Source organism: Pan paniscus, chromosome 19 (genome assembly GCF_029289425.2).
Source record: "Pan paniscus chromosome 19, NHGRI_mPanPan1-v2.0_pri, whole genome shotgun sequence".
NCBI classification, from domain to species: domain Eukaryota; kingdom Metazoa; phylum Chordata; class Mammalia; order Primates; family Hominidae; genus Pan; species Pan paniscus.
Genome location: NC_073268.2, coordinates 63,927,175 through 63,951,160, shown reverse-complemented (window position 1 = coordinate 63,951,160; position 23,986 = coordinate 63,927,175). Strand labels below are relative to the sequence as shown.

Below are 23,986 nucleotides of genomic sequence, written 5' to 3'. Positions count from 1 at the left end.
AGAGTGAAACTCCGTCTCAGAAAAACAAAAAAAAAATAGGAGGATTGTTTTTACAGGTAACAAAACTGAGGTGTAGAGAGATTCAGTGGCTTGCTCAAGGTCAAAGTGAGGAACCAGGATGTATATGCAGATTGTCTGACTCCAGAGTCCATGCTCTCAATCATGAGCTATATTACTTCCCATAGAAAGCTAAAAAGGAGTCTATTTGACAGTGTCTGTGTGTGTTTGTGTATACACACATGCATATTCATATGTTTACATATACATATGAGTATATACAAATATAACATTTTCCATTTGCCAACCGTTGTTCTAGATGCTGAGGGTACAGAGAACAGTTCTTGCATAGAAAAATGTAGCATGTATGAGGGGGAGAAAGATGAAAAGAGATGATTTCATTATACCAAATGAAGATCCAGCTGGGTGTGTATTGCAGCAAAGATAGATGAAATGAGGTGCCTTGCTTCTGTTTCTTGAGGTGGAGCACAGATACCTGGGCGTGTTCACTTTCTAAACATTTATGAAGCTGTACACTTGTGATTTGTGTACTTTTCTCTCCATGTGTTATACGTCGATAAAATTGACATTTAAAACATTTATAAGGAAGCAAAGTGCCTTGTGAGCTCAGAGGATGTAGCAAAGAATGGTTTTTGACTTGAGCCTCAGTGACCAGTTGCCTTCTGTCCTGCCCTGGTGACTGACTGACCACTGGCTTTCTTCTCCAGAGGCCAAGTGTATCATCTGATGATGCCAGCTGCCCTCACATGGCTCCAAAAATTCCTTCTTTCTTTCCTTCTTTCCTTCCTTCCTCTCTCCCTCTCTTTTTTTTTTTTCAGAGTTTTCCTTTTGCTGCCTAGGCTAGAGTGCAGGGGCGTGATCTCGACTCAATGCAACCTCCGCCTCCCGGGTTTAACCGATTCTCCTGCCTCAGCCTCCCGAGTAGCTGGAATTACAGGCATCTGCCACCACACCTGGCTGATTTTTTGTATTTTTAGTAGAGATGGGGTTTCACCATGTTGGTCAGGCTGGTCTCGAACTCCTGACCTCGAGTGATCCACCTGCCTGGGCCTCCCAAAGTGCTGCGACTACAGGTGTGAGCCACCACGCCCAGCAAAAAATTTATTTCTTTACCCATGTAACAAACCTGCACATGTACCCCCACTCTGAACCTAAAATAAAAATTGATAAAGAAAATAAATAAATAAAAATAAAAACTTGTCCAAATAGTTTTTAAAAGTTTATTTCTTCCTTGGCATCCTCAGCCACAGTGTTCACAGGTGTTTTTCACAACAGCGAATTCAGCGAAGTCTCTCTCCAGTGTATTTCATTCCCTGTAAGATGAGACTTTGACCTGATATTGTGACAGTCACACAGGACCTGCCTACATGAATACATAGGGATGAAAAACCATATGAAAGAACCTGCACACTGCAAAGGGCAGAGGCTTGTGGGTACAAACTCTCCTGCTCTAGGTGAGCACATGGCCCAGGGAACCCCAGCAGACATTCTCTGGGTTGGGCTTATTCCAGCAAGAATCCATTGTCTATCTCTCATATATGCTTAGCGCAATGAAACACAAAATTCCACAGAAGCAGCGTTTGTCAGGCAGGTGCTCACCTTGAGCCGCAAACACGAAGGTAGCTGGATTTTTTTTTTCATTTTTTTTTATGACAGTATAAGTGTTACAGTTCAGCATAAACAGATTTTTATTGGATTTTTTTCCCAGAAATGATATGTTTACAAAACACATGAATATAATTTTTAAAATGGATCTGAGCAAGGACATATTGAAGGTTGTTAGAGTTTGCAGTCCCTTTCTTTTCTTTTTCTTTTTCTTTTTTTTGAGACAGGGTCTCACTCTATTGCCCAGGCTGGAGTGCAATGGCGCGATCTCTGCTCACTGCAACCTCCACCTCCCAGGTTCAAGGGATTTCCCTGCCTGAGCCTCCTGAGTAGCTGGGATTACAGACATGTGCCACCATGCTTGGCTATTTTTGATGTTTTTTTTTTTTTAGTAGAGACAGGGTTTCACCATGTTGGCCAGGCTGGTCTCGAACTCCCGACCTCAAGTGATCTGTCTACCTCGGCCTCACAAAGTGCTGGGATTACAGGCGTGAGCCACTACGCCCACCCCCTTTCTTTTTTTCAAAAAAATCAAATTATGTGTGGAACAACCTGTGGCCTGAATAACATGGTAGCTGGACATGGGATGAATTGACACAATATTGCAGATGACTGTATTAGGAATCCTGCAGCCCACCACTGCCTCCAACAAGACCTGCATGTTTGGTAATGTTTATTTTTAGAAGCAAAAGTGGCTGGCGATTTAATTTAAGCAGAACAACTCAAACATGTGTTCCACTTAAACTAAGATAAGATGTCATTCCATTTGACTGTGTTTTCATTTCTATCATTCAACCGTCCTTCCAAACTGATTTTACTATGAGTAGAAACACAAAATTTCCAAGAAAAAATATTTTAAAAAATAACAGGAAACATATTTTGAAATTTCTGTCTTCTTGATTCAAATGAAAAAGAAAGTATGACATAGCCACACATACTTTATTGTGTGTGTCAATTAGGAGAAAACATTTTCCAGATTTTTCTGTCAACAAACCTATGCGGACAACATGTTTTGCCTCCCTTGTAGTTAAAAAAACTTGCTTTCCTCTTTCTTCAACTTCTCTTCCCTTAGTACTGGCATCCTCCCTGTTTCTTTGGTATCCTTATCAAATTCACTGTCATTAAGAAGCTCTCTTTTATACTAGAGTGTCAATGGTTGATATCTTCAGTAAGCATTATCTCACTTCGAGGTACTGGCATTTTAACAGGAATCAAAGGCTAAAGCCAAAGGTGTTTAGTAAAAAGTGAGATGTGGAGGGGTGGGGATGGAAGCTTTCCCTGGACAACAATCTCCTGAAGTCCAACCCAGAGGCAGGGTGTACATTGTGAGCGTCAGTGCCTGGCTTGTTTGCCTGTGCAGATGTGGCAGCCATGGAAACTGGCTAGCATATGGACACCTTGCCTGGGGCGCCTGGTGGGAGGTGTCCAGAAACATTCCTGAAGGCTTGTTCAGCAGGGCAAGGAGCAGCTCCTGTTTTCCAAATGCTCTCCGAAGCCTCGGGTTCCAGGAAGCTGTGTTGAGAGTGCCGACTGCCGTTCTGTGCCTGCTGCTTCTCGGTGAATTCCAGGCGGGCTGCCGTGAACCTGCTCATGGCCGTGACCGACACAGCCAGGCAGAGAGCGAAAGAACCCCAGGCAAGGCTGTCAACAGAAGGCACCGTTAGGAAAGGGCTGAGGGCTGTGATTCCAGGACTTCCTGTTTTCTCCAGATTGGGGGTCAATCTGGAGAAAACAACAGCTCCTCGTTCTACTCAATTTGGACCTGCATTTTGGATCACAAATCCCAGAGTCTAGTCAATGTATTGTTTAGCCCAAGGGTTAAGAGAATGGATTCTGGAGTCACTGTGCTGGCTTTGCATCGTGGCCCCACCTTGTATTAACCATGTGACCTTGAGCTAGTTGCTTTACCTCTTTGAATCAGTTCCCTCATATGCAAAGCTGGAATAATATTAATGCTGCCACCAGGGTGGCTGTGAGGAATTCAATGAGTGAATGCGTGGGAAGTATTAATACTTAGTATAGCATCTGCTGCATAGAAGTTTACAGATTATTGCTGTTGGCTCTAACCCAGGACAGTGGCATTGGTGTCATTACTTTTTTTTTTTTGAGACAGAGTCCCTGTCTGTCGCCCAGGCTGGAGTGCAACGGCATGATCTTGGCTCACTGCAACCTCTGCCTCCTGGTTCAAGCAATTCTCCTGCCTCAGCCTCCCAAGTAGCTGGGACCACAGGCATGCGCCACCACACCCGGCTAATTTTTGTATTTTTAGTAGAGACAGGGCTTCACCATGTTGGCCAGGCTGGTCTTGACCTCCCGACCTCAGGTGATCCGCCCGCCTTGGCCTCCCACAGTGCTGGGATCACAGACATGAGCCACCGCGCCCGACCAGCATCATTATTCTTATATCCCCATCCAGGCTGTAAGTCTGTTGCATACTGAGATGATGGGCTACACTTTTCATCCTTCACAGAACCCAGCACTGTGTTGGGAACATGGTAATTAGCATCTGCTTTATACCAAAGGGTGTTCAAATGTTTGCATTATTATGAGATAAAGAGAAGGGCTGTGTGGTGGACAAAGAACAGCCTACAGAAGAAAAGCAAAATGTAGGGCTAGCCAGAGACACTTCCCAATGGATAATAATAAGATTAACAATAATAACAGTCTTGTATGTATGCCAGGTGCTGTGATGGGCACCAGATGATCTAACTGAACGCCTCACAGCGACCCCCTGATGGAGGCACTATAATTATCTCCATTTTACAGATGAGGAAACTGAGACACAGAAGTTAAGCAACTTGTCCACGACCACCATTTAGAAAGTGGGACATCCTGGATACGGCTGCAAACCCTGTGAGTCCAGGTACTGCTGGCTGACTTGCGAGACTTTGCTGCCTCCTGATGCTGTGGACTCGGTTAACCAAGGACACATGTCAAGGTTCTGGTTTGGGCCTGGTCTTGCTTCGTGTTTTCATTAAGTAGGTGATTATTTTGGTTTAAATGAGGGCAGAAACTCATTGCATCTCTCCACACCCCCACTGAAACGCGAGTAAAGGGATGTGTACTAGTGTGAACACACAAGGACAAGGAGAATTGGAGAGGAGACATGAGAGTACGGAAACGGCTGGGAGAGGGATGACTAATTTATGGAGTGAGGGATGCGACACAGAAAGTGTCTGCAACGAGGGCCACCCACAAGACAAGAAGGATGCCTGTTATATCAGCACTGCTGAATCCTTGAGAGGTGCAGAACCTTGAGGCACAAATACGGCACAAAAATGCAGCCCTTTCCCCAGTCTCCTCCTTACCACAAACACCCCATCCCACCTCCCTTTCCCCCAGAAGAGCAAAGTTTTATTCTCTGGAGAAGGTGAACGGAAGGAAAGGCTCCAGATTCAGAGACAGCAGGCCCACTGGAAGGCAGGGAAGGGGGCTGGTCTGAAAATGGGATTGTATGGAAATCTGCACAGGAGTGGGAAGCTGTCCAGCCCTTTCCTATGCCTAACCTCAGAAATTATCAGCCAGGCATGTGAGCTTACTCCACTTCCTGCGGATATTGGATGATTCCCTTCTGAAGACACTGACAGGTTGTGGAAAGAACCTCTACAAACCGATATTTGTATGTGTTTTTGTGGAGTGGAATTCCAAGATAAAATAGATGGTGCCATACCCAATCACATGCCAAAACAACAACAAAAGAGCCTACCAGTAGATCAATACCAACCCTGCTCCAGAGCTTCCAATTATCCTTGACAATCAAAGATGCCAACGTTTGGGGGAAAGGTCCAACAACAAAGCAGGGAGGGGAAAGAATTCTAAAGGAAAGAGATAACACAAGGAACAAAAGAAAACAGCAACAAAAACCAAACCCTTCGATTAATATCCTCAGAGGAATATGAGAAAAGAAGATGCTGTATCAATAAAGCAAGATCAGGATATTATGAAAAAGGAACAGCTGGAAAACAAGGAAGAGCTTGGAAAATTAAAATAAGTCCAAAATAAGAATTCAATAGAAAGGCTGGAAGACAAGTAGAGAAAAATTTTCAGAAAATATAATAAAAAGAGAAACAAAATATAAAGAAAGTAATAAGATCCTTGAATAATAAACCCAAAAGACCTAATATCTAACTAACAAGTGTTTTCTAAAAGGAGAACAAAAAACTGACGAAAGGAAATAATCAAAGAAATAATACAAATACAAAAATCACCATAATTCCAGGACATGAATATTCAGATTAAAGGCTCCCCGCCCCCACCCCAAGCACATAGATGAAGGATGAATGTGGAGAAAAGAGGATCCTCGCCAAAGGACATCATCATGGCATTTCAGAACATTGGTCATAAAGAGAAGAAAATAACAGGCCACCTACAAAGGCACATGAATCAGAATCGTGTTGGACTCTTGACAGAAACTATGAATGCTGGAAGAGAATGGAGTACGGCCATCAAAATTCTTTGGGAAAATCATTTCCGGCAGAGAATTCTGCACTGTGCCAAACGATCGATCAAGTATGGAGTATTGAATTTCCAGGCATGAAAGGAGTAAAATAATTTATGTCTCATTGGATCCTTTCTTAGGAAGCTGCTGAAGGAGGTACTCCCAGAAAAGGTAAACTAAATAAGATAATTCAATGGGACCTAAGAAATAGCATTCCAAGATAAGGGAGTGGTGCAGGGAAGTCTCATGATGATAGCTCTAGACTGCAACGAGCCTGAAACAGGGCAGGAAGACCGAGGGCTTTGGGGGTTTGGAAGTGAAACTGAGAAGCTAATCTGATTAGGTCCACCAAACCTAACCTGCCCTGCTTGCTTTTGGTTGCTTGCTTTCTTTCATCCCCATATAGCTAAAAGCCACGCCACTAAACTCCTGGCTTCCTTACAGATAACATTTCTGATGTACACGTCACCATGGTAATGGCTGCTTGTTTTTCAGGAACTTGGGGCAGCTCCTATCCAGTTCAAACTGGTTGAGACCACTGATCCTTCAGCTGATCCTGTGCAAGTGCCTGAGAGGTGGCCTTTTGATGTCAGAAAGCCAAAAACTCTACCCTTAGAACATGCTAATGCTACCATTTTCTGAACATGCATCCTGTGAAGAGCCATGAACCCTGACTATGCTTGCACAGATCACTAGTGACTTTATTTTTCCCCATTGCCAATCACCTTTCCTCTTGCCTTAGACCACCCTGCTTCTCTAACCCATAAATATCCCCAAGTCTTATCTTCAGGCAGGCTTTGAGAGCTGTTCTCCCACCTCCTTATTGGGCTGCCCTGTGAATAAATGTTTTATCTGCCCTGTGAATAAATCTTTTGTAAGACCCAACATCACAGTAACTGGTTTACTAAGCACAAACAGAGTGAACTGGGTGGGTATCAGAAGGGTGGCACAGGGAGAGAATGGAATTGATAGATTGTTACGCTTAGTACTATTTGATTTTTAACAACCATTTACATATACTTCTTTGGCTAAAAATTAAGTAATTGAAAGTAATAGAAAACAAAAACAAAACAAAATGATATTGGAAACAAACAGACCATTCTTCAGGCTCCTTTAGTGTTTGGAATTTGCTTCTATCCATAGCAAAAGGAGGGCAGTACAAATTGGCCACGGTTGAGAACCCACCTACAATTCATCTGAGCCCTGCTGCAACTACACTCTCAACTGTGTAAGGTGCCAGTGATAGCCCCTCAGAACCAATAGCACTAATTCAAAGGGGGGTAGCTAAGTGACAAACAGGTGGAGGGACAGGTGCCCAGAGAAACATTTGTAAAAATTAACATCTTCAGACTGGGAAGACGAAGACTAAGAAAAGTTCAGACTCTAACAACTCACGAAGCATATGGCTCACAGTAACACACATGCGTTCACTGAATCCTAGAATAGTAGGGTGAGGGAGTGAGCCCTGAACGTGTTATGTGTTTTACAAAGAGGAAAGTAACATAAGAGGTTGTTATATAAGATGAAAATGTAAGTTATGTACATCTATTTTTAAGATACGATATGCTTCAGAGGTCCACATCAAAGAGAACCCCTGTGGTCTTGGATAATATGGTCGAGTCAGTTAGAGACAGAATTCCCATGTCGTGACCTTGTCTTTGCATTAGAAACAGGGGCTGGGTCTCCCCCACTTGAAGTATTTATTAGGAGTTATAGATCAAGACACTTCCTCCCACACTGTGTTTAAGAACTGATCATCAACAACGTCTCAATTTCTCGGGGACTTTACTATGTGCAAAGAGTTTTATAAACATAATCTCTTTAAATCCCTATACAAACATTGGAGGCAGGTATCCTCACTTTATCGATGAGGGAATTGGGCTACAGATGGGTCACAGAATTAACCCAAAGTCACAATACTGGCAGATGCCAGCACTATGACCAAGGTTGGTCATCCTACAAAACATGTGTATGTTTATGTGCATCTCTCCTGATCCTCCAGGACTTCAGCACCATGACCAAGCAACTTACCAATATGACCAGCCATAGTCCCAGGTCTGAGGCTTCCAATCTTCTGGTCCAAGGTTCACAGTGATTTGAAAAATGGTTGTGTACATCATGTGGGCCACCATGCCTAGAAGCCCTGCGCAAGGAAAGCTCTGTGAGTCACAGCTAAGAAGACAGATGATGGAAGAACTCTACGCGGTGTGATTTGGCTGTAAGGAGCTCTCTAGCATTCATAAAGTCCTTTTGATGTATCTGCATGTATTCATCCTTAAACATTCCGCTGGACATCTCTTTCCCACAATTGAAACTGAAGAGACATCCAGAAAGACACAATCGGGGAGCACCTGTCAGAACCTGGGTAGGAGTCTCCATGGCCTGGTTCCTTCCTAAGAAGATCAGAAATTGGATTTTATCATCCCATTCACTGAGGATAAGACTTGAGGGAGGTAGGCATGGTGGCATGCACCTGTAATCCCAGGTACTCGGGAGGCTGAGGAGGGAGGATTGCTTAAGCTCAGGGGTTTGAGACCACCCTGGGGGGACCTCTGATTGAGAGGTTCCAAATAAATAAATAAGTCCCAAAATAAGTAAAATAAAATAATTAAAAGGGACTTTAAAAAAAGGACTTAGGAAAGATGCAGTACATTTATCAAGCACAACAATGATGTACAAATTGGCCTGCTACATGATGAACTTAACATGAGTAACTTTTCATATCCAGTTTGAGGACTAAAGGAAGTCATTTGTTCAGGGTTCTTTCTCCCTGGAAAGGCCCACTTAGGAGACCCGATTAAGTGGCTTTAAAAGTTGCTTGGAGAACACAGAAGTAGATCTAAAAAAAAGGAGTTCTTTATTTTTATGGAATATTTGTACCAAATGTTGATACTTTTTAAAAAACTACCATGTATTACTTCTTCTATACTAGGTGCACTCTTATTTAGTCATCGCCAAAGTGTCTTGAGATACATTACAGTGTTCTGTCTTAGAGAAGTAACTTGCCTGAGGTCATACACCCATTAAGGAGACGTCTGCACCTGGGCAGGATCCCTCCACAGACTCATGCCTAAGTACTGCTTTCAGTGAAGTGATGTCAGCTGTCAGAGCCAGGGCACCCTCTTCCCTGGTTGTGACAAAGACAAACGGATAAATTTCACTTTCTATCTGTGCCTAGCCCCTTTTCATCTGTCACCCTAAGAATATTGTCTCCAGCCAATGGAATTCATTGGTGACTTATCCAGGGGACCACCTGCCCTGCTCAAATGGCCATTGATGGGAAAGAGCCAGCCTGTTCTTTGGTAATGAGCATGTCCAGTCTGACACTCTGCTTTCCCTGTGGGGCAGCCTGTTCCAAGGATGCTGTTGGAAAGTACCTGCCAGCACCATGAAGATGGCTACCAAGGCATCCACCCTGAGCCAGTCGAACCCAGGGCTGCGACAACTCACTCTGGAGCCCAGGAGGATGGCGCTTGTCAGTATCAGAACGATATCCAGGACCTCGCCCCCGATGGACAGCCACAACACACCTGCCAAAGAACGGGATGTTGGAAACGCTGGACATTTCTAATTCAGAAATACTAAAATGTTCAATCCTTTGATTTAGTTCACTTCTAAACAAAACATGAAAAACAGACACGCTGGAGTGAAAATCACAGATGCCTCTGATGAATCTTAGCTGGCAATGGAAAGGCACTCCTCAGGGCTGAAAGAGACGGTCGTAGGGATTGCCCGTAGCTGAACGGGCGGTGGGGTGGGGGCGGGGAAACTAAGCAAAACCCTGCTGTGAGGATATGAGTGGTGCTGGGGGTCTCCATGCCCTAGCTCAAAAACTACCATTGTGTCTGGAGTTGGTTCCTGCCGGTGGGTTCATGGTCTGGCTGACTTCAAGAACGAAGCCACAGACCTTCGCGGTGAGTGTTACAGCTCTTAAACGTGGCACAGACCCAAAGAGTGAGCGGTAGCAAGGTTTATTGTGAAGAGAGAAAGAACAAAGCTTCCAAACCATGGAAGGGGACCTGAGACGATGGCTGTGGCGGGCTGGGGTGGCCAGCTTTTATCCCCTTATTGGCCCCGCCCATGTTCCGTTTCTGTCCTATCAGAGTGCCCTTTTTCCAATCCTCCCCGCTATTGGCTACTTTTAGAATTCTGCTGATTGGTGCATTTTACAGAGTGCTGATTGGTGCGTTTTACAAACCTCTTTAAGACAGAAAAGTTCCTGATTGGTGCGTTTTACAAACCTCTTGTAAGACAGAAAAGTTCCCCAACTCCCCACTTGACCCAGGAAGTCCGGCTAGCCTCACCTCTCACCATGATGTTTTGATTTTACCAGAAGATATCATCTTTGCCTTTTGCAAGAAAAAGCTACACAAACATGGGGGTGGAGGGTCTGTAAGTTGGAGAGTCCTGTCTGCAGGTACCAAAACCTCATTTGTTTCTGTGGAAGCCACTTGTTTACTTCCTGGAGAGGATCCCACCTGTGGCTTCAAGGAACTCTGTTGCCAGTGGAGAGCAATGGAGAAAAGGGACAGAAAAGGAAATTCATCTTTGCGAAAGGACTCCTCTAAGGCAAGTTAGGTAATGGAGACACAGCAATGAATAGACGTGATCCATACCTTCACAAAACCTCTACTCCAGCTGGGAGAACAGACACTAAGAAAGTAATTACAAAGATACTGAGTGTTAGGGAGCTTTAGAGAGAAGAAAAAACTGCTCTAGGCAGTGGTGTGCTGAAGCTTATCTCACAGCTCTGTGTTCATCTTGCAACTGAGAGCTGCATTCATCTTGCAATTGAAATTGGCTATGGTGGGAATATTTACACCATGGAACACGGCCAGTGCTGCCAATCAGGGCTTCCCATCCACCCTACAAAGTTGGCTGTTAAACATTTGCCAGCACACCACTGGCTATAGGGCACAGGAAGAGAGCCTGTGGTTCTAGCTTTTGGGCTGGACTTCATGGAAAAATCATCAATGACTCCCTCATCCTTTCCCCTATTCCCAATAAAACTATAAAAATAGTCCAAGCTATGAGGAGTGCTAGTGGGCAGAGTGTGAGTAAGGTATTTACCTTGTTCTTCAGCTGGCACTACACTCCGGAAACTCCTACACTTTTCATCTGAAAGATAAAGAGAATGCATCCAGAAGTGGGTTACACTTCACAACCAGGGGGCAAATGGTGAATTTCTAGCCCCTTAACTGGATGAGGAATGGGGAGTGTGCAGACTGCTTTACTGCTCAGGGACATGAGCTGCTCCTCTGTGTGGGAGCCTGATATAATCCACCCTATTGGACTCTGGCTTGGCCACGTAACACTCTTTGACCAATGAACTGGGAGCAAAAATGAGATGGATCTGAGCAGCTTTAAGAGCCAGTGTCTTTTCCCTTGGTTCTTGTTCCCTTGCTCTGTAATCCCAGAGGCCCATGTCAAGAGGAAGTCTCCATCAGCCTGGGTCCCTGAATAGCTACAATGAGGACAGACCCCTTGCCAACCTGAAAAGTCTATACAGAATGAGCTAAAAATAAATGTGTTGGTTTAAAGCACTGGAATTTGGGGGGTTGTTTGTTATTGCAGCCTAACCTATCCTATCTGGACTAATACTGCAAGTCTTAGACCAGGGATTCTCAGCTTTGGAAATAGCATTCATTATGGTATGAATCTAAAATAATTGGCTTCTTGTTGAAGGGAAATGATCAAAGTTCGCAATTTATTTTTAAACGAGTGAGAGAAGATTCAGAGCCATGTCTGTTACTAAGACTCAGCAGGTGAGTCACGCATTCGCTTGCATTCCATCATGATTTCTTGACTCTGAAAGGGAGGAATCGTTGTGTGTGTACCAGGTATTGGGCAGAAGCCGCCACCAGACTCATTTATGTGTTCCAGGGGGATAGATACTCTTTGTATGTGAGTGTCATCTGTCGGGTTGCACACATCAGGTGAAAAATCTTGAGCCACAGCCTTAGATATGCAGTTCCCTTTAAAATTCTAAGTCCATGGATATCCACTTGGTGTGAAGATGTAACCAAATTCTGGTTTAGGGGGTGACAGATGGAGGATTGAGACCATGGCAAGTCACCCTCTGGGGTCCTGTCCCAGCTGAGTGTCCTGCACTCTCTCTAACACGTCAGCCCAAAATAGAATCATAGACTGTCGAGTGGGAGGAGCCTGGGAAATCATCTGGTTCATCCCCACGCAGTTTACGGGAGTGCGTTCAAGGGCCTCTGAGGGAAAGTGACTTGCTCAAGACAGCGTAGGTAGAGGCGGTTTCCGTGTTAGAGCTCAGGGCTGTAGAGCCCGGGCCCAGCTCTGTCCTGCTACATCACTGACTTAATGCAATCAAGGAAAGGTGCCGGGGGTGCAAAGATGCCTGAGACAAGGGAGCCGCCCCCAGTCTGATCCTGGTGGGAGCTGAAGCACAGCATGTTTTTTTCCCATTGACTCTTCAAAGGAATGGCATTCTTATCACCATCCAATAGTCACTTATCACTTATCACTTATCACTTATCCAATAGTCCCCACCTTAGCCTTTCTTTGAAGATTACATGAAACAATACTTAGGAAACTTCTATCACAGTTCATACGCATTTAAATCTTATTAGAATATAATGAGTTCTATTAGAGCATTTTTGCAGTGGTTAGCATGAACTATTATTTATTTCCAGACTCTAAGCAACCCCAAGGGCAAGGTTCATGCCAGCTACCATTGCTGGAAGATTCCAGGAACAGAGGGAGTTTAGGGAGCATCTGTAGACTTCAAGAATTTTTTTTTCTTTTATAGGAGAGAAAATCCCAAGTAATTTAATTTTCCTATTCAAGAACTCTCTATGGCTCCCTATTTCCCCTAGCATCAAGTCTAAATTCCTCCTGTTAGCTTTTATGTCCTCTCTCCATCAACCTGACTTCCCAACACACAGCCCATCTTTTTGCCTCCCCAGCACCACCCAGCATTCACCTTCCCCCTCCTCAGGGTCCCATAGTATCTTAGTCCTGTAACAAATTACCATAGATGGGGTGGTTTATCAACAACAGGAACAGCTTTTCAGATCTGGAGCCTGGAAGTCTGAGATGCCTGCATGGTGGGGTTCTGGTGAGGGCCCTCTTCCAGGTGCAGAGAGCTTCTTTTATTTTTTTTATTTTTTGAGACAGGGTCTTGCTCTGTCACCCAGGCTGGAGTGCAGTGGATCACGGCTCACTGCAGCCAAAATCTCCTGGGCTCAAGTGATCCTCCCATCTCAACTTCCCAAGTAGCTGGGACTAGAGGTGCACGCCACCACACCTGGCTAACTTTTTTTTTTTTTTGGTAGAGATGGAGTCTCACTATAACTCCTGGGCTCAAGCAATCTGCCCACCTCAGCCTCCCAAAGTGTTAGGATAACAGGCATGGGCCACCATGCCTGGCCAGCAGACAGCTTTTTGTAGTAACCTCGCACGGCAGAAAGAGATCTGGCTTGCTCTCTAGCCTCTTCTTATAAGGGCACTAATTCCATACGTGAGGGCTCCACCCTCATGACCTAATCACCACGCAAAGGCCCCCACCTCCTAATACCATTACATTGGGGTTAGGGTTTCAGCATATGAACCTGGGGAGGGGACACAAATATCCAGTCACAGCACATGGGAAGGATGATATGTGTGCAAGCATACGCTTCTGGCAGTGCATGTCTAATGCTTATAAACCTTAACATTTGCCATGCCCATCCTCGTGAAATTCCAAGTGCCCGTGGGCCTCATTCCTTCACACTTCTGTATCACCCCTCTGCTGAGCTATAGGGAGAAGAGAAACTCAGGTTGGGGTGATGATGTAACCATTTCCTGGAGCTTCTCCACTGGGATGTTTTCTGACTCGAATGCGCAGCCAGGGATTCGTGCGTCACATGACTGTCCATCTCAGAGGGCCCGAAGGAGAATATTTACACAGCCTGGGGCTGAGGGCAACAGGATCAGGGACCTGTCAGTCCATGGGCAGCCACAGCGGCCTCTGCAGCATTTGAATTAAGTCACTTTGGATTAATGTGATTGGACACTTCTCCTGATGTCAGCAGCAGTATCACGGTCACAGAGGAAACAATTCATCTCAGCCTCCCCGGTTCTACCAAGGATGTCCCCAAGCACTGGAAACACCTCAGTCCTCACACCCTGCTCTCTCTCGGAGAACTTGGGGGCTGATGCAGAGCCTTCTCTCACGTCGCCTCATCTGATCCCAACCATACCCTGGCGAGTCAGGCCAGCATGTTGGCAGCAGATGAATACCATGGGCAATGTGTGGCATTTACATCCACAACGCCTGGCATCTCTGCCTGTTTCTGCCACGGTCAGTCATCATCGCAAGTTTCCTGGCCTCTCTGAGCCTGACTTTCCTCATCTGCAAAATGGGTCTAATGAAAAGTCTCCAGTGAGAAAGTTGTGAAAGTATTTTGTGAACTGCATTCCACAGTTTTTTCTTTTTTTTTGACGGAGACTCGCTCTGTCGCCAGGGCTGGAGTGCAATGGCATGATCTTGGCTCACTGCAACCTCTGCCTCCCGGGTTCAAGCGATTCTCCTGCCTCAGCCTCCCGAGTAGCTGGGATTACAGGCACCCGCCACTATGCCCAGCTAATTTTTTGTATTTTTAGTAGAGACAGGGTTTCAGGGTTTCACCATGTTGGCCAGGCTGATCTCAAACTCCTGACCTCGTGATCCGCCCGCCTCGGCCTCCCAAAGTGCTGGGATTACAAGCGTGAGACACCGCGCCTGGCCTTTCCACTGTTTTGAGTGTTGAGTTATTAATAAAGACAAGTACAATGATCTCAATTTTACGGACCTGGAGGAGACCAGGCTCACATGAATTGGTAGAGTCAAGAATTAAAAACCGGAGTTTCTCACCTAAGACTCAGAGGCCTTTTCTGAATCGCTTCTTGTCTTTCTACCTAATGCACGGAAAAGTGAAGGTCTAACTTGTCTTCTAAAGAGAACTGCCTTTCCCACCAGGAATAGAGACGAGGCCAGCACAGAGCCAGGGCTGGGCAAAGAGAAGATGGAGGCCAGCCAAGGAGATTAAGAGAATTCAGAATAGCTTAGACGGGTGAGTTCAGCTTGGGCCCAGAGTCAGAGCCTAGTGACCCCTTTGATGAATACGAATCCTTAGAAATGGTGTTCCTTTTGAATAAAGCCAGAAGGATTAAAAGAAAAAATCTTTATAAATCCCATGAAGCCAGGGAGGCCGGTGTTACATAGCGTGTGTGCTTCAGCAGCCAAGCAGGACAGCAAGCCAGCCCGAGGAAGTGGCGTCCGATCCCTCCGTGCCTGACTCTGACGTCCTCTGTCATTTTGTTCTCCGCCGGCCCCCACTCCGCCCCTATCCTTTATGTGGTGCCTGGGTCCCTCTGTCCTGAACTTTTTGAGTTTAGCAGAACAGCATAGAATCTAAAATCCACACATTTTGTGGATTCACAAACTCACCTAAGGAAAAGAACATTTCGCGTAAGTGCTGCCTGGGCCAGGAACTGTCATTTCAGATTGTGGGATCAAAGGTGTGGGTTCCCTTTAAAGACATCCTAGGCACTGGGGAGAAAGGATAGAGTTCTTGGAGGTGGCTTGGGCAGAGGAAGTCTTAAAATAGCACTTCAGGTGGCTGGGTGCGGTGGCTCACGCCTGTAATCCCAGCACTTTGGGAGGCCGAGGCGGGCGGATCACGAAGTCAGGAGATCGAGACCATACTTGGCCAACATGGTGAGACCCCGTCTCTACTAAAAATACAGAAAAAAATAGCTGGGTGTGGTGGCATGCGCCTGTAATCCCAACTACTCAGGAGGCTGAGGCAGGAGAATCGCTTGAACCCCGGAGGCAGGGGTTGCAGTGAGGCGAGATTCCATGGGTATGGGTCACTTACATCTCTGGAACTCAGTCTTCTCGTCTGTAAAATGTCTCTATTGTTCTAGGTCAGCCTTTCCCAAAGCACGTTCCACCGAACAATAGTCTTATAGAATATTAATCCTTATTAAAAAAATCTCTTCTATGCTCCATAAATTTGGGGAAACACTGGAATATGTAATGTTAAACAAATTCCTGTATCGGGGGACTTCTCAGAGATTTTGATGTGCTAATGTGCGTTGTGAATTTTTAAGAAGAAAATGTAACATATTACGGAATCTTTTCCAGTTTGTTGGACTTCAAGATACTTTTTCTTTACTTTTACAAAGAGCATCTCAAAAGGCATCTCTGAGGAGTAATATTTGAGGACATCCAGTGAGGTACTTATTAAGAGCTCTTTCTGTCCTGATACAAGAATATAGTTGCATAGAAGTCAGAAAGAGGTTGCTATGGTTTGAATGTCCCCTCCCAAACTCATGTTGAAATTTAATCCCTAGTGAGGCAGAATTGAGAGGTGGGAGCTTTAAGAGATGCTCGAGTCATGAAGGCTGTGCTCTCGTGAATGGATTAATCCATTCATGAATTAATGGGTTCTCGTGGGGAGTTGGACTAGTGGTTTTGTAGGAAGAGGAGGACAGGGCCGAGCTAGAATGTTAGCACGCTCAGCACCCTCAGCCATGGGCTGCCCTGCACCTCCCTGGGGCTCTGTGAAGAGTCCTCCCCAGCAAGAAGCCTCTCACCAGATGTGCTCCCTCAACCGTGGATTTCCCAGCCTCTGTAATGGTAAGTAATACAGTTCTTTTCTTTATAAATTACCTAGTTTCTGGTATTCTGTTTTAAGCAACAGAGAATGGACAATGACAGAAGTCAAGAAATACATCCTTTATTTCTCCTTGCTGTTGTCCATGAATCATGGAGAACACTAACTCTCTTTATATTCAGTGTGTGCTCCTGACAGTATGGGAAAAACCCTTCCGTGGTGTGATCCAGAAAAATGTGCACGTGCACGCATATGCGTGTGTGTCTCTGTGTGTGTGCGTGTGTGTGTGTCTGTGTGTGTGTGCGTGTGTGTCTGTGTGTGCGTGTGTCTCTCTGTGTGCGTGTGTGTCTGTGTGTGCGTCTGTGTGCGTCTGTGTGTGTGCATGTGTCTGTGTGTGCGTGTGTGTCTGTGTGTGTGTGCCTGTCTGTGTGTGCATGTCTGTGTGTTTGTGTGTCTCTGTGTGAACGTGTGTGTGTGTGCATGCATGTCTGTGTGTGTCTGTGTGTGTGTTTTGCATGTCTGTGTGTGTCTATGTGTGTCTGTGTGCGTGCGTGTCTGTGTGTGCGTGTCTGTGTCTGTGTGCATGCTTGTCTGTGTGTATCTGTGTCTGTGTGTGTGCGTGTGTGTATCTGTGTGTGTGTATCTGTGTCTGTGTGTGCGTGTGTGTCTGTGTGTGCGTATCTGTGTATATGTGTCTGTTGTATCTGTGTGTGTGTGTGTATCTGTGTGTGTTTCTGTGTATCTGTGTGTGTGTCTGTGTGTGTCTGTGTGTGTGTCTGTGTGTGTGTATCTGTGTGTGTGTCTGTGTGTGTGTCTGTGTGTGTGTGTGTGTGTGTGTGAAGTAAACACTGTGGGTTTGCAGAAGTGCCAAGGGGACTTCCTCTAGAGGAAGGAACCTGAAAGAGCCTCACACATCTCTCCCGCTTTCAGCTCGTTTTAGGCTGAGAAGATGCCGCCACCACCACCACACACACGCTGAGTTACACACACACACACACACACACACACACGCGCGAACTGAGTGACAATTTTTTATCAGAAATATTGGGGACATTTTTACCATCTACCTGTGTAGTGTTTGTGTGACTACGGCTCATGCCATATGCAGGTAGCCAGGTTGCAGCTGCTCCCACTCCTGCCGGAATATCCAGTTCCACACTTTCCTCAAGCCCAGCCCATGAGGACTTTTCCTGCCAGCTGCCTGGTTACTGATGAAGCAGCTCCCTCCCATTGGTCTAATTTTCCAACTCTGTCTTCAAGTTCAGGTTCTACTCTGGCCCTAGCTCCTCCTGACATCATGACTAGCAAGCTTCCAGTTCTCTCCAACGAGGCTTTTTTTTTTTTTTTTCCTCGAAGTCTCACTCTGTCGCCCAGGCTGGAGTACAGCGGTGCTATCTTGGATCACTGCAACCCCCGCCTCCCAGGTTCAAGCGATTCTGCTGCCTCAGCCTCCTGAGTAGCTGGAATTACAGGCACCCACCACCACACTCGGCTAATTTTTGTATTTTTAGTAGACATGGGGTTTCACCATGTTGGCCAGGCCGGTCTTGAACTCCCGACCTCAAGTGATCTGCCCTCCTTAGCCTCACAAAGTGCTGAGATTACAGGTGTGAGCCACCATACCTGGCCCAATGAGGCCTTTTCTGTTTAGGAAATGTCTGCTCAGTTCCTCCTGCTTGGGTGACAGAGACCTTATGTTGCAGGGAAGGAGAAGCTGTCTCAGGTAACATGGAAAAGCCATGTGAGCTAAGTTCTTCTGTAAGAACTTAAGGATTCCTTCTCTCCCCTGCCTTGCGTTCTAATGCAAATACCTGGGTTATGCTGCCTCAGACATTGGCTCACTCAGTTCTGCCTGCCTGGAACGTTCTCATCCCCAATCTCCATCTATTAAAATCATAGCCTTATGGGCCTGGCACAGTGGCCACCTCCTTTATGAGGTCCTCCCTATGCCTAGAGCTATAAATAACCTCTCCTTCTGTGTAACTCAGTTCTTGCATTGCTATAAAGGAATACCTGAGGCTGGGTAGTTTATAAAGAAAAAACTTTTAATTGGCTCACCGTTCTGCAGGCTGTTCGGGAAGCATAGCACTGGCATCTGCTCAGCTTCTGGTGAGGCCTGGGGCAACTTCCAATCATAGCAGAGGGCAGAGGGGGAAATCTGCCAATCACACAGTGGGAGAGGGAGCAAGAGAGAGAAGGGGGAAGGTGGCACAAACTTTTCTTGTTTTAGTTTTAGTTTAGTTTTGTTTTGTTTTTGAGATGGAGTTTCGCTCTTGTTGCCCAAGCTGGAGTGTAATGGTGCGATCTCGGCTCACTGCAATCTCTGCCTCCTGGGTTCTAGCGATTCTCCTGCCTCAGCCTTCCGAGTAGCTGGGATTACAGGTGCACACCACCACACACAGCTAAATTTTTTTTTTTTTTTTGTATTTTAGTAGAGACAGGGTTTCACTGGGTTGGCCAGGCTGGTCTCGAACTCCTGACCTCAGGCAATCCACCCACCTTGGCCTCCCAAAGTGCTGGGATTACAGGTGTGAGCCACCACGCCCTTTCCAACGACCAGATCCCGTGAGAAATCATTCACTATTGCAAGGACAGCACCAAAAGAACAGGGCTAAACTATTCGTGGTAAATCCACCTCCACAATCCAATCACCTCCCACCAGCCTCCACCTCTAACAATGGGGATGACTTTTTATCCAAACTCTATCACCCCCGTTTCCATTTCCATATCATAGGTGCATCCTTGTTATAACCATTATCGTATTTTTCCTTGTTCGTTTGTACCTTAGGTGGGTCTCTCCCACTGGATCCTTGCTCTCAGCACTGGGGCTTACTCACCTTTCTCTCCTCCCATCCTCCTGGCCCTGTGCCTGACAAGGAAATGACTGTCAGTGAATTCACTCCGCACTGTGCTGACTCCCTTCTTTCCAGAGGTCTTTGATGTACACTGAGGTGGGCTCCTCGGACTCTAGTGTCTGTCATAATCACCAGGGGGGCTTATTAGAAACATGAATAACACCAGATAAAATAGAGTTGAGTGGAATAAAACACCAGTGCCATAAGGATCAGAAACGAAGAGGCAATGGGCAACTCCAGAAAAAGCAAAAAGCTGAACACAGCAATAAACATCACCACAGCACCTACTTTGATGCTATAATGAACAATATGGATAGAGTCAAAATATATTATTGGCTTACTGATTTCAATAAAGCAGCGATATAACTTTATTAGGAAGATGACAGAGGGTATGTGGGATGTTGTGGTGTGAGAGAGTTAAATCCTATTTATTATAACAGGAAGTTAATAGGTAATGTCTAAGATGAAGCCATGGCTATGTAACCATAGTTTTTGAAAACATGGAAGAAAATACTAGAAGAGACAATTAAGTTAACTGTGGTTTCTCCTGAAGGGTGGGACTAAGTTATGGAGAAGAAAGGGGCAAGGGAGTGTTGATTTTTCTTAGTAGCTTTTCAAAATGAGTTCATCTCTTGTCTATGAGTAAATATCAACTTGGTTAAAACTTTTTTTTGTTTGCTTGTTTTTTGAGACAGAGTTTTGCTCTTGTTGCCCAGGCTGGAGTGCAATGGTACCATCTCGGCTCACTGCAACCTCTGCCTCCCGGGATCAGGCGATTCTCCTGCCTCAGCCTCCCTAGCAGCTGGGATTACAGGCACACATCACCACGCCCAGCTATTTTTTTGTATTTTTAGTAGAGATGGTATTTCACCAACTCCTGACCTCAGGTGATCTGCCCGCCTCAGCCTTCCAAAATGCTGGGATTACAGGTGTGAGCCACCACGCCTGGCCTGTATACTTTTTCTTTAAAAAAAATTTTTGGCCAGGCACAGTGGCTCACGCCTGTAATCCCAGCTACTGGGGAAGCTGAGGCAGGATAATCACTTAAAACCCAGGAGGTGGAAGTTGCAGTGAGCTGAGATTGCGCCGTTGCAATCCAGCCTGGGCAACAAGAGGGAAATTCCGTCTCAAAATAAAAAATAAAATAAAATAAAATAAGAACACAGACCTCTAGACTCCACCCCGGCTCTCTTAAATTAGAACCTCCAGGACTGGGCACCTGGATATTTCTTTTACAAGTTCCTTGGGTGATACATTTGATAACTGGTGTGACGCCTATATAGAGCTGTGGAAACAGAAGTACTATAGGCAGTCCTCATATGAGAACTTGGAAAGGAGATGGAATTTCCCAAGCGATTTGCCTATAAGTATGGTGAATACAGTTTCCAAACCAAAATTCTGGAAGTGTTTTGGAAATCCTCCAGGATGCAGGGTCCTGAGACTTTTGCCTCTGTCCATGAAGGTGGGGAAGAGACTCATAGGAAGATAGCACTCCCTGAGACGCGAGGAACTGGGGAGGTCCCTAAATAGCCTTAGCTCCAGGCACTATTGCAGTGTCTGTACCACACTTAAAGCACAAGACACAGGCACTGGCCTGGATACATGGGAGGGTCAGTCAGGCTGGGTACTGCCCCACAGTGGCCACCAGTGGGAGAGAGGGTGGTGGGGAGGGACATACAGCACCTCTGAGTGTTCCTTTTTTTTTTTTTTTTTAATTTGAGACAGGTCTCGCTCTATCATTCAGGCTGGAGGGCAGTCACACGATGATGACTCACTGCAGCCTCAACCTCCCAGGCTCAAGTGATCCTCCCAGAGTAGCTGGGACCACAGGCACACCCCACCATGCCCAGCTAATTTTTTTAAAAAACCTTTTGTAAAGAGAGGTCTCACTATGTTGCCTATGTTGCCAGGCTGGTCTCTAACTCCTGGTCTCAAGCGATTCTCCTGTCTCAGCTTCCCAAAGTGCTAGGATTACAGGAATGAGCCACCAGGCTGGGCCTCAGGGGATTCATTCTTGTTGCCTTTTACTTAGGCCTCAGGAACAAAAATCAAATGCTATGAGAATGGAAAAAGAAAAGGCAATTAGAAACTCTGGAAAAAGTTAAAAAACTGTGCAAGAAATTGACTGTAATAAGCTGAGGTCAGGAGAGAAATGGGGATGGGAGGGTTCCTCCTTTTTCCGCCTTGGAGGTTTTGCGTCCCAAGCAGAAAGGGAAGAGTACTCTGTCCCTGAACGCGGGCTTACAGCCAGGCTGCCTAATATGGAAGAGTCAAATTCCTCCCTTCTCAATTCTTTGAGAGGTAAAAACACTTCTGTTTTTAAAGATTCACTCCAAGATCATTCCAAGTGCAGGAGAAATAACAGGGATGCACCTTCGAGTTGGGTCAGGGCCACCTTTCATTCCCAAAGGATTTTAAATACCAGGGATTCAGTGACAAGAACAAACGAGAAAAACTAATTTTAATAAACACTTGCAATGTGTCAGGCCCTGTTGTAAGCTCTGTATGTGAATCTGCTCATTTCATCTTTACAATCACTCTTGGAGGTAAGTACTGCTATCATTCCCATTTTACAGATGAGAAAACTGAGGCTCAGAGAGGTGAAGGGACTTATTCAAGGATACCTAGACAATCAGTGGAGATGAAGGATTCAAACCCAGACAGCCTGGCTCCAGAGCCCCTGCATCATCCCGCACCTGTTACCCCCAGAATCTGCAGGATTCAAACCCAGACAGCCTGGCTCCAGAGCCCCTGCCCCATCCCGCACCTGTCTTCCCCAGAATCTACAGGCTTTGCTCACCTTCACCGTTGAGGCTCTCCTCGCAGGACTGCCAGAGCCCCACATGGAACCCCCGCTGAATGAACTTGTCATCACCCAGCTCCCAAATGTACAGGACAGCCTGGCTATTGTTGTCCATCCTGCCATTGCTGCTGTTGTCCCGTTTGAAGTGAATGCAGTGCTGCTCTCCCGGCTGGTCCTGGCACAGTGGCTTCACCACCCGTCGGGTCCCCTCACACCAGTGGCTGCTGACCACGGCGGTGAGGGAGAAGGTGAGGGCGAGGCAGATGGGGAGGAGGAGCAGCGCCTGCTGCTGCTTGGCCCTGTCCATGGCTGAGTGAGGTGCGTGGGGCAGGATGAGCTGTGGGGCCCCCTCCTCCTGCCTCGTCACGGTACCTGCCCCTCAGCTCTGCCATCTGGCATCCTCACACAGCCTCCTCTCACGTCCCCCTGGGGAATTGCATGTGCTGCCACACCACATCCAGAGGCACGGAGCCGGGGCACGTTCCTGTCAAGGGTGCTGGCCCTGCCATTCTCCCCAGGAGGTAGGTGTGCGGGAGGGCATTGTTTTTTGTTTGTTTGTTTTTTTGAGATGGAGTTTCTCTCTTGTTGCCCAGGCTGGAGTGCAGTGGCACGATCTTGGCTCACCTCAACCTCTGCCTCCCGGGTTCAAGCGATTCCCCTGCCTCAGCCTCCTAAGTAGCTGGGACCACAGGTACATGCCACCATGCTGGGATAATTTTTTGTATTTTAGTGGAGAGGAGGTTTCACCATGATGCCCAGGATGGTCTCGATCTCCTGACCTCGTGATCCACCTGTCTCGGCCTCCCAAAGTGCTGGGATTACAGGCGTGAGCCACCGCGCCCAGCCAGAGGGCATTGCTTTTAAATTGTGGTAAAACACACGTAACATGAAATTAACCATCTCAACCTTTTTTTTTTTTCTTTTTTTGAGACAGAGTTTCACTCTGTCGCCCAGGCTGGAGAGCAGTGGCACCGTCTTGGCTCACTGCAACCTCCACTTCCTGGGTTCAAATGATTCTCCTACCTCAGCCTCCCAAGTAGTTGGGATTACAGGTGCCTGCCACCATGCCCGGCTAATTTTTGTATTTTTAGTAGAGACGGGGTTTCACCATGTTGGCCAGGCTGTTCTCAAACTCCTGACCTCAGGTGATCCATCTGCCTCGGCCTCCCAGAGTGTGGGATTCCCGGCATGAGCCACCACACTTGGCCATCTCAATCTTTTTTTTTTTTTTTTTTTGATATGGAGTCTCGCTCCATCGCCCAGGCTGGGGTGCAGTGGCATAATCTTGGCTCACTGCAACCTCCGCCTCCCGGGTTCAAGTGATTCTCCTGCCTCACCCTCTAGAGTAGCTGGGATTACAGGAGCACGTCACCACACCCGGCTAATTTTTGTATTTTTAGTAGAGGTGGGGTTTCACCATGTTGGTCAGGCTGGCATCTCAACCATTTTTAAGTGCAAAGTTTAGTGGCATTAACTACGCTCGCAGTGTTGTGCAACCATCACCACCATCCACCTCCAGAACTCTTTTCATCTTTCATCATCTGTACCCATCACACAACTCCCATTGCCCTTCCTCCTCTGCTTGGCAGCCACCATTCTTCTCTCTGTTTCTATGAATTTGACTACTCTAGGTGCCTCCTGTAAGTGCACTCATACA

General features: G+C 46.2%; 1 protein-coding gene and 1 long non-coding RNA gene across 2 annotated transcripts; one reads left to right on the top strand and one right to left on the bottom strand.

Annotated features, from left to right (window-relative positions):
- Nucleotides 1-1,224: 1,224 nt before the first annotated feature.
- GSG1L2 (GSG1 like 2) lies at nt 1,225-23,986 on the bottom strand. The gene is made up of 5 exons (XM_014342139.5): nt 22,327-23,986; nt 11,132-11,179; nt 9,439-9,591; nt 8,093-8,204; nt 1,225-3,264 (listed from the first exon to the last, which is right to left on the bottom strand). Exons 1-5 carry the CDS (start codon nt 22,634-22,636, stop codon nt 3,006-3,008), a joined length of 882 nt encoding a protein of 293 aa, XP_014197625.1. The 5' UTR covers nt 22,637-23,986; the 3' UTR covers nt 1,225-3,005.
- LOC129394399 (uncharacterized) lies at nt 4,740-11,601 on the top strand. The gene is made up of 3 exons (XR_008621643.2): nt 4,740-6,232; nt 8,064-8,514; nt 9,410-11,601. It is a non-coding gene; the product is annotated as an uncharacterized LOC129394399 (long non-coding RNA).

Bases quoted from the DNA above. Each gene is read 5' to 3' on its own strand.
- GSG1L2 (XM_014342139.5), bottom strand. From the start codon at position 22,636: ATGGACAGGGCCAAGCAGCAGCAGGCGCTGCTCCTCCTCCCCATCTGC. The intron at 11,180-22,326 runs GTGAGCAAAGCC...TTTATCTTTCAG, and splicing joins GGAGAGCCTCAACGGTGAAG to ATGAAAAGTGTAGGAGTTTC. The intron at 8,205-9,438 runs GTACTTTCCAAC...TTCCTTGCGCAG, and splicing joins CATCTTCATGGTGCTGGCAG to GGCTTCTAGGCATGGTGGCC.